Below are 16,548 nucleotides of genomic sequence, written 5' to 3'. Positions count from 1 at the left end.
ACGATCGGAGCTTCGATCGTTGCCCTGAAGCCCGAGGCTGTTACTAACAGCCCGGTCTTCAGGAGATCCCCGCGAAAACCACTCCGATGCGGCCCCCTCCCAGCTGCCCGGTTTTCAGCAGCACCGCGCACGATGTGGGGAAAGTTCTTCTGAAGTGCCAACGTGAAAAGCCGACACTTCAGAAGAACTACCCTGAAAGGCCGACGTAAAAACACTATACGCTGGTCGTTAAGGGGTTAATAATTGAATACAACTATTGTAATAATAATAAAAAAAACTTATAGTAATTATATTTATAAAAACAGTCTAAAAGTGTTTTTAAAATTGTATTTAATTTTTTATATATATATATTTGTTCATAGAAATAGACGTTGTTTAGTTGGTGGTTGAGCGGTCTTCTGAGGAGCAGGTTTTATAGGGTGCATATTCCCGGTCTCTTGGGATAAAATGTGGTGGGAATATTCAGATGTGATATGGAGGTCTTTGAGTATTTTGATGTTAGTAATGTGATGTTTTTACTGTGGCACAATGATGATTTCATTTTCTCCTCTTGAGCTTAATGTTTTTAACCTTTTTGACTATGATGTTTTTGTTTTTTTTGATCACGGGTTTTTTGGTCTTAAATTTTTGATATTTAAGTTCTTTCATCTTGGCCACATAGGTATTCATTGCTTTCTCCTCTTTCTCCTTTTCAGCTTTTATAGATGTCATATCTTTTCTTCCCTCCGCATCGGCACTTTTGCTTCTACTCGCCTCTTTTGCCAGCTCATTCTCAACCCTGTATTCAGATGCTGCCATCATTCGACTCAGTACAGGGTGACGACTTTGATCTTTTTCATCGCCCCCTTCTTCAATGCCAATCTTCTTTTTTATCACCTGTTGTTTCTTAAGGTCTATTAAAATATAAAATAAATAAAGATCAATAATTAGGAATTTAAAAATATAATGGAGACATAGATGTGGGGAGTAGTTGAGTAGTTAAATCTGTATGTACATTCTCTGTTGTGAGCCTCTGTCGCAGATCTGGTCCAAAATGCTGTGATAAATAATGCAGCATGCTGTACTAGTGTTACGGTAAAACAATGGTCACAATGATGGAAACTCGACAGAAACCATTAAAATCAATGGGTTTTTCGTCGGGCACTGTAAGTGTTGGCCTACGGACCAATCACTTGTGTGTTTATTCGTTGTTCTTTTCTTATGATGGAGTAGAACAATGGAAGTACTAACGCATATGTGAATGAAGCCTTACTTTGCCTTACCCAGTTAAACAGTTATTCTTACCTGGTCTATGCAGCATCTTTGAAAATTCTTCGGTCAGTAAATCCGACCTGAATATCCTCTTGCCCTCTAGAAGCTCCTTCTGTACTTTTAGATATTCAGGTTTTAGTTTATAACTAGAAGTAAAAAGTTATGAAAGTTCTCAATAGAACAATTCCACTAAATCCATTCCGATGATAACCCCCCTCCATCCTTGAGCTTTACTTTGGGTCCATGGCATGTTGCATGTGTGATTGTAAATTGCATGGGGTTAGACTGAATTCTTTCTATATTTCTTCACTTTTGTCCCCTCTGTACATGGAACAAGTTCAGATAAGCACCTTCCAGCGGTCCTGTCTATCCATCATGGAGCTGCAGACAACCACATTGGCCTTGTTTCCAATACATAGATGGGATGTCTCTACCTGATACCATTACATTCTGTCATACTAGACAGGTAACCATCTAACTTTAAGCTAAAGCTTGGGGGATGGGGAGCAGTGTTTATAAATGTCCATATAAATGTCTCATGAAGGGATAATTGAGTAAACTTACTAAACACAGAAGAAGAGCCATAGTCCGAGCAGCAGGGCGATGAGGAGAAAAAATATTCCGGCCACAATTACTCTGCTCAATATCGGCCTCCCTGGAATCACTGGGGAAAAAGAAATGAAGTGAGAAAAAACAAAGATTATTCATTTTACAAATATTTTACACATCAGACATTTAGGAAACATAAAATGTGTGAGCTAATTATTATTTATTCTAAATATAAGACAAGGGGTAAATTTGTATATGATATATATAATTAAAGTGTACCTCCACTTTCAGTGAAAAGCGGTTATAGTGCAGGAGGGGGCATTATAGTCTATATTCTACATCACTTGTATTTGCTATCTTGCTTCTAGCAGCAGCCCGGACTGTGTAAAGTCCATTCTGCCGGCTGTTCATAACCCTTCAGTGGGAGACAGAGCGACCTGCTCGTCACCATGGCTCCCATATCCAGAACAGCCGCCAGCGCTATAGAATCTAATAGCGCTAACAGTGGAGGTACACTTTAACCCCTTCCCGCATTTTCACGTATATGCACGTCGGGGAATGCGGTCTGTTCGCGCATTCCCACGTGCATGTACGTGATAGAGATCATGCGGGCACAGAAGCTGTGCCCGCACGATCACCGTGGGAGCCCGGCTGTGACTGACAGCCAGGCTCCTGCTGCAATGGCCGAGATTGAAGAAACCTACGATCTCAGCCGTTTAACCCATTAAATACCGCCGTCAATAACGACCGCGGCATTTAAATCTGTTGACAGAGGGAGGGAGCTCCCTCTGTCACCCATCGGCGGCACACGAGTGCGATCGCCAGCCACCAATGAGTTGCCATGGCAGCTGCGGGGTCTACCAAAGACCCCCAGACCTGCCCTGGCTGTATGCCTATTAGGCCGTTCCAGAGGCACGGCATAATAGATTACCTGTCAGTGAGCAAAAACATCTGAAAATACGGAGCTGTTTTCAGGCGAAAACAGTTCCTTATTTTCACGTTTGTTTAACAACTCGCGTTTTTCGCAGCGTTTTTTTACGGACTTTTTTTGGAGCTGTTTTTAAATGGAGTCAATGAAAAACGCCTCAAAAAACGTCCCAAGAAGTGTCCTGCACTTCTTTTGACGAGCCGTCATTTTACGCGCCATATTTTCACAGTGACGCGTAAAATAAAGGCTCGTGGGAACCGAACATCGTAATTCCCATTGAAAGCAATGGGCAGATGTTTGCAGGCATAATGGAGCCGTTTTTTCAGGCGTAATTTGAGGCGTAAAACGCCCGAATTACATCTGAAACCACTGCGTGTGAACATACCCTGACACTGACAGGCAATAATGCTTTGGTATATTAAGTATACCAAAGCATTATATCTGCAATCAGAAGATTACATGGTGAAGTCCCCTAGTGGGACTTCAAAAAATGAATTAAAAACAATCAAATAAAGTTTTTGAAAATATAAAAAAAAAACGTGAAGAGTAAAAATAAAACCATTTATTTCTATAAAAATTATTTTTTTTCAATAAAAGTGTAAAGAAACATGAAAAGTACACATATATGGTATCGCTGGGATCTCAACGACACAAAGAATAAAGTTAACACATTAATTCAATTGTATAGTGAACGCCGTACAAAATAAAGCAAAAAACAACGGCAAAAATACTTTTTTTCTCAATTCCCCCACCAAAAAATATAATAAAAGTTAACCAAAAAGTCCCATGGACCTTAAAATATTAACGATGAAAACTATACCTTGTCCCGCAAAAAAACAAGCCGTCATACGCCTATGTTGACAGAAAAATAAAAAATGTATAACTCTTGGAATGTGAAGATGAGAAAAATAGAAAAAATGCTTGAGGTTAAAATATATATATATAAGGGGTTAAATCTATATTGTAAAAAGTAAAGCGAATGCAGAGATTCCACTACCTGAATTCCAGCAGCGATCTGCAGTTTTGCGGATCCAGTCAGCAAATCCAGTATCTGCAAGAGTAAAAAGAGATTTATAAAACATGAAACACATGGAAGTCAGACTATAAGGCCTTGTTCACACGACGTGCAAACGTCTCAAAAGCACTAGCATTTTTGCAAAGCGCTTCTTAAAATACAGGCGTTTTTGTTGCGTTTTTCATGCGTTTTCGGCGCTTTTTTTGGCACGGAATTAGGACTCCCATTGACTATGGGAATTAGGCATGTTTTTGGTGTGTTTTCGGCACATTTTACACGCCAGGAATTGACCTGACGCTTCAAAAAAATAAATAAAAAAATGCGTTGTATGCACTACAATGCGCTTTCCCATTGATGTCAATGGGAAGCTTAAAGCATGCGTTTTTTACGCATTCTTCTGCGCATTAAAACACGTCAAATACATTCCGTGTGAACAAGGACTAAATTGCATCTGAAATTTAAAGGGACAATTGTCCGTGACCAGAGGTCAGAGGGTCAATCTGCTCATTATTAAGGGACAATGGGTAAAACAAATTGACATGTTGGAGATTTAATTATGATAAATCAGAATAAATAATCTGAAATGTAAATCCCCCCATTCTATACTATGTGCTGGTAAAATAGGTGGATATATTTAGTAGGAGAATATATTGTCATTCTCTCATTCACCAGCAGGTGGAGCTGTGTTATTAGAAGCATGTTATCTGCTTATTAACTCCATTTCTACACGGCATCCATTTTTAATAAACTGTTACAGATATGTGTACAGAACTTCAATTGGATTTTCTCTCTATATATAATATACATGATCAGAGACTTAGATATAAGTGTAATTATACATATCATTGGAAAATACTCAGTAGACATTTACCTTCTTTGATGTCAGGCGGTCTCCTTGTCACAGGAAGTTCCTCTGAATATTTGGATCCTGTAAATGAAAGAAATAGTTTATAATGAAAACCCCAGAACATTTATTGTCTAGAAGTGAGATCAGGTACAGCATTGACCTGTGTGGATAGAAGACATTATGAAAGAAATTGCTGAATTGTAACCTAATAAAGAATACAAAATAACACTTCAATAAATGAAATATATTAACAAGACATTAGTATAAGTGAAATCTTCTTTACCGTTTCCTGGCTTTAATGGCATCCCATGTCCATGGACAATAAGAGAAAATAAAACGAAAGTAATCGCTGTGATTCTCATTGTAAATGTCGCTTTCTCCAAACCAAGGGAGAAGTGGTTGACATTTGTTGCTGCTACAGCCATTCCATACAGGTGGTATTGTGACATCATCGGTTGTCCAGGCACCACGATGACCATTGATGATGTCATAATTATGTTTAGAGGAGCAAATCCAGTTTATATACATTTATATTATGTTTTCCACATCAATTTCCCCAATATATTCCAATGTAGCCACAAATAAACCGCTTATTTAATGTCACTGTACCCAGTGGCGTAACTACCGCCGTAGCGGCTGCTACGAGGCCCGCGGCATGAGGGGCCCCATGTCGCCCCACGGGCCCCACCATGGCCGGAGGCTCCGCTAGCAGCCGCTATGGCTGCTACAGCGCGACACCACTGAACACTATGGCAGAGCAGGGAGGTATCTCCCCGTTCTGCCATTAAACAAAAGACATGTATCCCCTATCAAAAAGGACTTCCGGGGTCTGGGTCGGCAGCTCCGTAGAAATTAATGGAGCGCCGGTCGCGCTTGTGCGCATGCGTGACCAGCGCTCCTTTCATTTTTATTGAGCTGCGCAGACTCCGGAAGTCAGAGGATAGTCATGGAGAACTTCGGGGGACTTTCGGTCCCCGTTCTCCCTATAGCTGCCAGCGATCGCACATGTAGCCCCTATGCTGTGGATAGGGGAAGCATGGCGCTACCTACAGGGGGAGGACTCTGCATGGCGTTACCTACAGGGGGAGGACTCTGCATGGCGTTACATACAGGGGGAGGATTCTGCATGGTGTTACCTACAGGGGGGGGGGACTCTGCATGGCGTTACCTACAGGGGGGGGACTCTGCATGGCGCTACCTACAGGGGGGGACTCTGCATGGCGTTACCTACAGGGGGGTGACTCTGCATGGCGTTACCTACAGGAGGGGGGACTCTGCATGGCGTTACCTACAGGAGGGGGGACTCTGCATGGCTTTACCTACAGGAGGGGGAACTCTGCATGGCTTTACCTACAGGGGGGGACTCTGCATGGCGTTACCTACAGGGGGGGACTCTGCATGGCGTTACCTACAGGGGGGGAACTCTGCATGGCGTTACCTACAGGGGGGGACTCTGCATGGCGTTACCTACAGGGGGGGGGACTCTGCATGGCGTTACCTACAGGGGGGGGACTCTGCATGGCGTTACCTACAAGGGGAGGACTCTGCATGGCGTTACCTACAAGGGGGGGGGGACTCTGCATGGCGTTACCTACAGGGGGGGACTCTGCATGGCGTTACCTACAAGGGGGGGGGGGGACTCTGCATGGCGTTACCTACAGGGGGGGGACTCTGCATGGCGATACCTACAGGGGGGGACTCGGCATGGCGTTACCTACAGGGGGGGGACTCTGCATGGCGTTACCTACAGGGGGGACTCTGCATGGCGTTACCTACAGGGCGGGACTCTGCATGGCGTTACCTACAAGGGGGGGGGGGACTCTGCATGGCGTTACCTACAGGGGGGGGACTCTGCATGGCGATACCTACAGGGGGGGACTCGGCATGGCGTTACCTACAGGGGGGGGACTCTGCATGGCGTTACCTACAGGGGGGACTCTGCATGGCGTTACCTACAGGGCGGGACTCTGCATGGCGTTACCTACAGGGGGGGGGACTCTGTATGTCGTTACCTACTGGGGGGGACTCTGTATGGTGTTACCTACAGGGGGGGGACTCTGTATGGCGTTACCTACAGGGGGGGACTCTGTATGGCGTTACCTACAGGGGGGGGACTCTGTATGGCGTTACCTACAGGGGGGGGACTCTGTATGGCGTTACCTACAGGGGGGGACTCTGTATGGCGTTACTTACCGGGGGGGACTCTGCATGTCGTTACCTACAGGGGGGGGACTCTGTATGGCGTTACCTACAGGGGGGGGGACTCTGTATGGCGTTACCTACAGGGGGGGACTCTGTATGGCGTTACTTACCGGGGGGGACTCTGCATGTCGTTACCTACTGGGGGGGACTCTGTATGGCGTTACCTACAGGGGGGACTCTGTATGGCGTTACCTACAGGGGAGGACTCTGTGTGGCGTTACCTACAGGGGGGGGGACTCTGCATGGCGTTACCTACAGGGGGGGACTCTGCATGGCGCTACCTACAGGGGGGACTCTGTATGGCGTTACCTACAGGGGAGGACTCTGTGTGGCGTTACCTACAGGGGGGGGGACTCTGCATGGCGTTACCTACAGGGGGGGGGACTCTGCATGGCGTTACCTACAGGGGGGGGACTCTGCATGGCGTTACCTACAGGGGGGGACTCTGTATGGCGTTACTTACCGGGGGGGACTTTGCATGGCGTTACCTACTGGGGGGGACTCTGTATGGCGTTACTTACAGGGGGGGACTCTGTATGGCGTTACTTACAGGGGGGGACTCTGCATGGCGTTACCTACAGGGGGGGACTCTGTATGGCGTTACTTACAGGGGGGGACTCTGCATGGCGTTACCTACAGGGGGGGACTTTGCATGGCGTTGCCTACAGGGGACGACGACTCTGTATGGCGTTACCTACAGGGGGCTGTATGGCGTTATCTACAGGGGGGGCTATATGGCGTTATCTACAGGGGGGGCTGTAAAAAAAGGCACTATCTGCAAGGGGGGGGTTGTGTGACACCCAGGGGAGGGGGGGCCCCAGTCAAAAGATTGCTATGGGGCCCAGTCTTTCCTAGTTATGCCCCTGACTGTACCCCTAAAGTACTATTCTTATTACAGTAACTTGCCAGGGAGGTGATAAGTCAAAGTTATAGGGCTAATTTATAAACTTTTCTATGCCAGTTTTCTGAAGTAGAAAAGGCACAAAAGTCGCAATTTGTGGGACTTACTACGCCTTTTGTGTTGTTTCCGCTGCACACCACAGATTTTTATATAAGTAGGTGTTATGTTTAGTAATGAATTATTATTGAAAATTACAACAATGCGACAACAACAATATATGTTTTTTTTACTGGTTAACAAAAATGGAGAACAAGTCTACATATATGAGAACGCACATACAAATAACTGACATTACTTTCTTTTTTTTAAAAGCCTACGAGTTACAGTGCCATCTAGTGACACTGGACAGACATAACAGTCAATACATTACAATCCCCCCCTCTTAGATAACATAATTATGTAAATAACTGGGGCGATGAATAACTCGTTTTGGACGGTCTGATGAATGTGAAGGAATAGTCTCATTTGAAGTGTCCTTTACATGTGGTCCATTATCCTGAGGTACATCTGATGGTGGAGAAGATTGTTCCTCTTGTTAGATAAGAGGAGGGTCAGTGGGATGTAAGGCATCACTATGAATTGTTGGTACCTTAGTGTCAGGATCACTTTCCACTACAGTTGCTGGTATCCATCTTGGTCCCATTGCACAGTTTCTATGATACACACTATCACCCTCCTGAGAATGCCTTGTGGATGAGGAGTTATATTTTTTAGACAGTCTGACTCCGTTTATTGTGCAGTTCAGATGTGAGATCAGGATGAAGTCTTACTGTCAAAAAAAAACTGACAGTGTTACACATCAATACACTCTTTATATAAATAGATTTCTATCTATCTATCTATCTATCTATCTATCTATCTATCTATCTATCTATCTATCTATCTATCTATCTGTTTTTTTGGTTTTTTTTACCATCAATATTTTTATTTAACCCCTTCCCTCTTTAGCCACTTTTGACCTTCCTGACAGAGCCTCATTTTTAAAATCTGACATGTTTCACTTTATGTGGTAATAACGTCGAAATGCTTTCACCTATCCGGGCGATTCTGAGATTGTTTTCTCGTGACACATTGGACTTTAATATAGTGGTAAAATTTGGTCGATACATTCAGTATTTAATTGTGAAAAACACGAAAATATAGTGAAAAATTGCAAAAATTAGCATTTTTCTCAATTTAAATGTATCTGCTTGTAAGGCAGGCAGTTATACCACACAAAATTGTTGCTAATTAACATCCCCCATATGTCTACTTTAGATTGGCATCGTTTTTTTAACATACTTTTATTTTTCTATGACCTCACAAGGCTTAGAACTTTAGCAGCGATTTCTCACATTTTCAAGAAAATTTCAAAAGGCTATTTTTACAGGGGCCAGTTCAGTTGTGAAGTGGTTTTGAGGGCCTTATATATTAGAAACCCCCAAAAAGTCACCCCATTTTAAAAACTTCACCCCTCAAAGTATTCAAAACAGCATTTAGAAAATGTCTTAACCCTTTACACATTTCACAGGAATTAAAGCAAAGTAGAGGTGAAATTTGCACATTTCATATTTTTTTGCAGAAATAAATGTTTAATACAATTTTTTTTATAACACAGAAGGTTTTACCAGAGAAATGCAACTCAATATTGGTTGCCCAGTTTCTGCAGTTTTAGGAAATATCCCACATGTGGCCGTAGCGTGCTACTGGACTGAAGCACCGGCCTCAGAAGCAAAGGAACACCTAGTGGATTTTGGGGCCTTATTTTTGTTAGAATATATTTTAGGCACCATGTCAGGTTTGAAGGGCTCTTGCGGTGCCAAAACAGTGAAAATACCCCAAAAGTGACCCCATCTGGGAAACTAGACACCTCAAGGAAATTATCTAGGGTTGTAGTGAGCATTTTGACCGCACAGGTTTTTTACAGAAATTATTGGAAGTAGGCCGTGAAAATTAAAATCAACATTTCTTCAAAGAAAATGTAGGTTTAGCGATTTTTTTTCTCATTTCCACAAGGACTAAAGGAGAAAAAGCACCACAAAATTTGTAAAGCAATTTCTCCCGAGTAAAACACTACCCCACTTGTGGTAATAAATGGATATTTGGACACACGGCAGGGCTTAGAAGGGAAAGAGCGCCGTTTGGCTTTTGGAGCTCAAATTTAGCAGGAATGCTTTGAGAGGCCATGTCACATTTACAAAGCCCCTGAGGGGACAAAACAGTGGAAACCCCCCACAAGTGACCCCATTTTGGAAACTACACCCATTGAGGAAATTATCTAGGGGTATAGTGAGCATTTTGACCCCACAGGTTTTTTGCATAAATTATTGGAAGTAGGCTGTGAAAATGATAATCTAAATTTTTTCAAAGAAAATGTAGGTTTAGCTAATTTATTCTCATTTCCACAAGGACTGAAGGAGAAAAAGCACCGTAAAATTTGTAAAGCAATTTCTCCCGAGTAAAACAATTCCCCACATGTGGTAATAAACGGCTGTTTGGACACACGGCAAGGCTTAGAAGGGAAAGAGCGCCATTTGGCTTTTGGAGTCCACATTTAGCAGGAATGGTTTGCGGAGGCCATTTCACATTTACGAAGCCCCTGAGGGGACAAAACAGTGGAAACCCCCCACAAGTGAACCCATTTTGGAGACTACACACATTGAGGAAATTATCTAGGGGTATAGTGAGCGATTTGACCCCACAGTTTGTTTGCAGAAAATATTGGAAGTAGGCCCTGAAAATAATAATCTACATTTTTTCAAAAAAAATCTAGGTTTAGCTAATTTTTTCTCATTTCCAGAAGGACTGAAGGAGAAAAAGCACCACAAAATTTGTAAAGCAATTTCTCCCGAGTAAAACAATACCCCACATGTGGTAATAAACGGCTGTTTGGACACACGGCAGGGCTTAGAAGGGAAAGAGCACTATTTGGCTTTTTGAGATCACATTTAGCAGGAATGGTTTGCGGAGGCCAGGTCACATTTGCAAAGCCCCTGAGGGGACAAAACAATGAAAACGCCCAAAAAGGGACTCCATTTAGGAAACTACACCTCTTGAGGAATTCATCTATTGGTGTAGTAAGCATTTTGACCCCACAGATGTTTCATAGAATTTATTAGAATTAGGCAGTGAAAATAAAAACAGTCCTTTTTCTTCAATAAGACGTAGCTTTAGCGCAAATTTTTTCATTTTCTCAACAAATAAAGGAAAAAAAGAATCCAAAATTTGTAAAGCAATTTCTCCCGAGTACGGCAATACCCCATATGTGGTGATAAACTGCTGTTTGGGCAAACGGCAGGGCTCAGAAGGAAAGGACCGCCATTTGGAGTGCAGATGTTGCTCGATTGGTTTCTGGGCGCCTGTGGGCCCAAAACAGTGGAAACCTCCCAGAAGTGACCCCATTTTGGAAACGACACCCCTCAATGCATTTACCAAGGGGTGTAGTAAGCATTTTAACCCTGCAGGTGTTTTGTAGAAATTAGTGTTCACTCGATGTTGCAGAGTGAAAATGGGATTTTCTTCCATAGATATGCCAATATGTGGTGCCCGGCTTGTGCCACCATAACAAGACAGCCTTCTAATTATTATGCAGTGTTTCCCGGTTTTAGAAACACCCTACATGTGGCCCTAATCTTTTGCCTGGACATATGACAGGGCTCAGGAGTGAAGAGTACCATGCGGAGTGGAGGCCTAATTTGGCGATTTACAAAGTATTGGTTCACAACTGCAGAGGCTCAGATGTGAAATAATAAAAAGAAACCCCTGAGAAGTGACCCCATTATGGAAACTGCACCCCTCAAGGCATTTATTAAGAGGTGTAGTGAGCATTTTCACCCCACAGGTCTTTTCCATAAATGAATGCGCTGCGGATGGTGCAAATTAAAAATTTATATTTTTCCCTAGATATGCCATTCAGTGGCAAATATGTCATGCCAAGCTTATGACACTGGAGACACACACCCCAAAAATTGTTAAAAGCCCGGGTATGACGATGCCATATATGTTGAAGGAAACTGCTGTTTGGGCACGCTGTAGGGTTCAGAGCCGAGGGAGCACCATTTGGCTTTTGGAGAGCGGATTTTGCTTGGTACTAAATTTGTTTGAGTATTGCTGGTGTTTTATAATGTGGGGGTACATGTAAGCGGGGCGGAGTATATAAGGGGCATAGTCAGGTGGTATGAAAAAAATAAAATAATCCATAGATGTGTGTTACGCTGTGAAGCAATCCTTTCCGCACAGGCCAGTGTCGCACTGATAAATGGTGTAATTTCTTATCCCCCTTTTGGTCCACACTCTGCACCTTTGTAGTTTGAGGAATTTTGCTGGGAAGTGTTGTCCTGGTATAATACCGGCACCGTCGCTTCCAGCGGATATGTTTGGGCCCTCCCTTTCCTAGTTCCCTAATTTTAGGTCCTTGATAAATCGCCTCTTCAAACTGAAGAAATGTTCCCCTCGGGCACAACTGCATATTTTTTTATTTCCTGACTTATTGGAGCCATAACTAATTTTATTTTTCATAGACGTAGCGGTATGAGGGCTGGTTTGTTGCGGGACGAGCTGTAGTTATTATTGGTACCATTTTGGGGTACATGTGACTTTTTGATCACCTTTTATCCTATTTTTTGGGATGCCAGGTAAACAAAAAAATTAAATTCTGGCACAGAATTTTTCGTTTTGTTTATACAGCGTTCACCATGCGTTATAAATTACATGTTAACTTTATTCTGCGGGTCAGTACGATTCTGGCGATACCTAATTTATAGCACTTTTTTATGTTTTACAACTTTTTTCACAATAAAATTACTTTTGTAAAAAGAATGTATTTTTTTTCTGTCGCCAAGTTGTGAGAACCAAAACGTTTTAATTTTTTTGTCGACGGAGGTGTATGAGGGCTTGTTTTTTGCGGGATGAGCTATAGTTTTTATAGGTACCATTTTTGGATACGTGCGACTTTTTGATCACTTTTTATTCTAATATTTGTAGGGCAAAGTGACTAAAAAACAGAAACTCTGGTAACGTTTTTTACGTTTTTTTTTACGCTGTTCACCGCGTCCAATAAATAATACAATATTTTGATACCTCAGGTCGTTACGGTCGTGGCGATACCAAATACATATGGTTTATTATTATTATTTTTCAATAATAAAGGACTTGATAAGAGTAAAAGGGGGATTGTGTTTTATTTGATTACTTGAAACTTTTATTGTTTTCAAACTTTTATTTTTTGCACTTTTTTTTACACTTTTTTATACTTTTTTTACACTTTTCTTCAAGTCCCACTAGGGGACTTGAAGGTCCAACGGTCAGATTTATTTTTTTCTAATACATTGCACTACCTATGTAGTGCAATGTATTACATCTGTCAGTAATTCACTGACAGCAAGCCGATTAGGCTTCGCCTCCCGGCGGGGCCTAAATCGGCTTCCGTAATGGCAGAGTAGGAGACCATTGTGTCTCCTGTTGCCATAACAGCAGTCGCCAGTCCCGATTGCCTGTCAGGGCTGGCGATCTGCTAGTAACCGCTACGATGCAGCAATCGCTTTCGATTGCTGCATCGAAGGGATTAATGGCAGGGATCGGAGCTAGCTCCGGTTCCTGCCGTTACAGGTGGATGTCAGCTGTACAGTACAGCTGACTTCCACCGCTGATGACGCCGGATCAGCTCCTGACCTGGCACCATCTTGCCGGCAGCTACGGAAGCCGATCAGGCTCCGCCGCCGGGCGGATCTTGACCGGCTTTGGTGCTAGGCAGACCGGGAGGCCAGTATTAGGCCTCCGGTTGCCATTGCAGCCACCGGAACCCCGGCAATTTCATTGCTGGGGCTCCGATGAGCTGCAAACACCTTAAGTGCAGCGATCGCGTTTGAGCGCTGCACTTAAGGGGTTAATGGCGGGGATCGAAGCTAATTTCGGTCCCCGCCGTTACAGTCGGATGTCAGCTGTAAGATACAGCTGAGATCCGGTGATGATGGCACCGACTCAGCTTCTGAGCCGGTGCCAAACATTTGACGTACATGTACGGCATTTTGCGGGAAGTCAATGCTTGCCATGACGTACATGTACGGCAAATGTCGGGAAGGGGTTAAAAATGTTCAAAATGACAAATATAATACACAATAACTACAAAAACGCAGTATAGCACATAATATACTTAGTACATAGAACTAGCACAGTGTTGTAAATTGGCAACTCAGAATCATTCTAAGCAGCCCCACATTTATACATAGTACTAACCATGCGGAGAGAGAAAATACAGTAAAACATGTTGCATGTGGTCAACACACACAGAAAGGCCCTGAAAATAGGGTAAAAACATATATACTAAAAACAAAAAATAGAGAGTTTCAGGTTTAAATATGTCGGTTTCAAAACAAAACATGCATTACGGGGATATACAATTTTGAGGAAAAAGATGCCAATTCTTCCAGGTCTCTACATACTGCGGGTATCTGTGATCTTTATATGCCATCATTTTTTTGTAAGCACATGTAGTATTTAGCATGTCATATATTTCCCCAACAGAGGGAAGGTTCACACTCTAATACCTAGTTATCCCTAATTTAGTAGCCAAGAGGATATGTGCCACAAGTACCCTATTTTCTATAGGTATCTCATTTATTCCGAGAAAAAGAAGTGCTAAAGATGGTGACCCTATTGCACAACCCGGAAAGCAGTTGAAAAATCGATGACCATAGAGGAGCGAGACAAGGGCAAGACCATAGTATATGTATGAGAGTGCCTCTGTGCCCACAACCCCTCCAGCAAAGATCAGAAGTACCCGGGTACATACGGCTCAATTTATCGGGTGTATAATACCATCTGAGGGCTGTTTTGATAGCGGCTTCATAATGAGATACACATTTAAAAGTAGAAACAAGGAATTTCAAGGAGTATGTCCATTGGGATACAGCGAAGGTCTGGCCTAGGTCCCTCTCCCAAGCAAGGAGGGGGGAGGTTTTAACAAACGAGGATTTAGAGCCAAATACAGAATAAAGGGGTTTAAGGCGGACTGGGGTATCTGATGGGGCTGACCATAATTGGAATACATCCGCATTGGCTGAAAGTACGCTCAAATCCATAGTGGGTAAGAAATGTCTAATTAGTAAGTATTTATAAAAATCTCTATGTGCAATACCATATTTATGGGTCAGTTCCGAATACGGGGCTAACTTCCCGCCATCCAATAGATCCGTTAAGTATACTTTGCCTCTCTCTTTCCAAGAGTCCAGTTTCATGTCTAGAAGAGCAATGTGAAATATCTCAATAGGCGTTACATGCTGTAAGGAAATTTGGGAAGATTCGCTACCAGAGTGAAATTTTTTCCAGTAAAACAGAGAAGTAGACAAAAAATAGGGAAGACGGGCTGGTAAAGCTATTGTAGTCAGAGCCGCTATCAATAAAGCCCTCAAATTTTGACCCGGAGCTAAAAAGGTCTCTATATGTATCCAGTGTTGAGACACATCCCCAATCCACCCATTCCTTAATAACGATACTTGAGTTGCGTAATAATAATCTGAAATGTTAGGCAAACTTAAACCGCCAAACTTTTTATCTCTGTTAAGGATTGAAGAGGCAATTCTAGGTTTGCCCGGTTTTCAAATGAAGTTGTTTAACAGTTTCTGTATTTTATTAAAGAAGGAAGCTGGTGGACGGATAGGGACGGTTCTGAAGATATACAAAATTTTGGGCAGAATTAACATTTTGAAGGCTGCTATACGACCCACCCATGAGATTTCAGATTTATTATACAATTGCATATCTTGTTCTATAGTTTTCAACAAAGGGATGTAATTATATTTATATAAATCCTGTACCGAGGTAGTAACCTCTATACCAAGATACCTCACATGTTGTGACTGCCAATCCATCGGGAATTTACATTTTAGTGAAGCCAGTGCTTCCGCCTGGATATTAAAAGGCAAGATTTGGGATTTATGCTCATTAATTTTGTATAGGGAGAGAGATTCAAATTCCTTAATTACCGCCATTGCTACCTCCAAGGATGTCTCCGGCTGCTCCAGTGTCAACAAAATATCATCAGCAAATAGCGAAATACAATGCTGTCTATCGCCTATCCGGACTCCTCTAATTTCTGAGTGTGACCTAAGCGCTTGGGCCAATGGTTCTATAGACAATACAAATATCAAAGGGGACAAGGGACACCCCTGTCTGGTTCCATTCGTTATATCAAAGCTCTCAGATAGTACTCCATTCACAAAAACCTTCGCAGAGGGTGTAGAGTATAGTGCCCTGATAGCTCTTAATATTCCATCCTGTATTCCCATTTTTTCCAACACCGAGAAGACAAACGACCATCGCACCCGGTCGAATGCCTTCTCCGCATCAAGAGTCACCATTACCGACGCCCTACCCGAACTTTGTACAAAGTCCATAATGTCAAGAACCCTCCTGGAGTTTTCCGTTATTTGTCGGCCTTTCACAAAGCCCACCTGATCTCCCCCTATCAATGAGGGTAATAAAGGTGCCATACGATTAGCTAAAATTTTCGCATACATTTTTACATCCGTGTTTAACAGCGAGATCAGTCTAAAATTTTGCGGGGCATCAGTAGATTTCCCAGGTTTCGGGAGCGTAACAATCATTGCTGAAAGCATTTCCCTTGGAAATGATCCTTCATTAAAAGCATGTACTAGAGTAGAATGCAAGTGTGGGAGCAAAACATCCAGGAAGGTTCTATAGTAGAGATTTGTTAGTCCGTCTGGACCAGGAGCTTTCTGCATAGGTAGGGCCTTAATTACATCCTCTATTTCTAGCTTTGTAATGGGAGCACTCAGGGTCTCCCGTTGTTGTTGGGATAGAGTAGGGAGGCTCAGGTTACTCAGAAAGTGGGCACTAGAAGGCTCAGGGTCTCTTAG

At 42.9% G+C, this 16,548-nt stretch overlaps 1 protein-coding gene across 1 annotated transcript; it reads right to left on the bottom strand.

Moving 5' to 3' along the window:
- Positions 1 to 363: 363 nt before the first annotated feature.
- On the bottom strand, positions 364 to 16,029 carry LOC142652559 (uncharacterized). Its single transcript, XM_075828210.1, has 8 exons — positions 15,994 to 16,029; positions 14,808 to 14,949; positions 4,615 to 4,671; positions 3,726 to 3,779; positions 1,816 to 1,915; positions 1,686 to 1,742; positions 1,285 to 1,397; positions 364 to 893 (listed from the first exon to the last, which is right to left on the bottom strand). The coding sequence occupies exons 1-8, from the start codon at positions 16,027 to 16,029 to the stop codon at positions 538 to 540; spliced, it is 915 nt and encodes a 304-aa protein (XP_075684325.1). The 3' UTR covers positions 364 to 537.
- Between the last annotated feature and the right edge of the window lie 519 nt (positions 16,030 to 16,548).

This window comes from Rhinoderma darwinii, chromosome 5 (assembly GCF_050947455.1).
Source record: "Rhinoderma darwinii isolate aRhiDar2 chromosome 5, aRhiDar2.hap1, whole genome shotgun sequence".
NCBI classification, from domain to species: Eukaryota; Metazoa; Chordata; class Amphibia; order Anura; family Rhinodermatidae; genus Rhinoderma; species Rhinoderma darwinii.
Note: the sequence above shows the minus strand (reverse complement) of the source record. Positions and strands in the feature narration are given on the sequence as shown.

Excerpts from the sequence above, each read along its gene's own strand:
- LOC142652559 (XM_075828210.1), bottom strand. The coding sequence starts at position 16,029 with ATGGTGACTCTTGATGCGGAGAAGGCATTCGACCGG. Across the intron at positions 4,672-14,807 it reads GGAACTGACCCATAAATATG|GATCCAAATATTCAGAGGAA; the intron begins GTATTGCACATA and ends TTTCATTTACAG. Across the intron at positions 1,743-1,815 it reads TGGCTCTTCTTCTGTGTTTA|CTTTAGCTTAAAGTTAGATG; the intron begins GTAAGTTTACTC and ends CCATCCCCCAAG.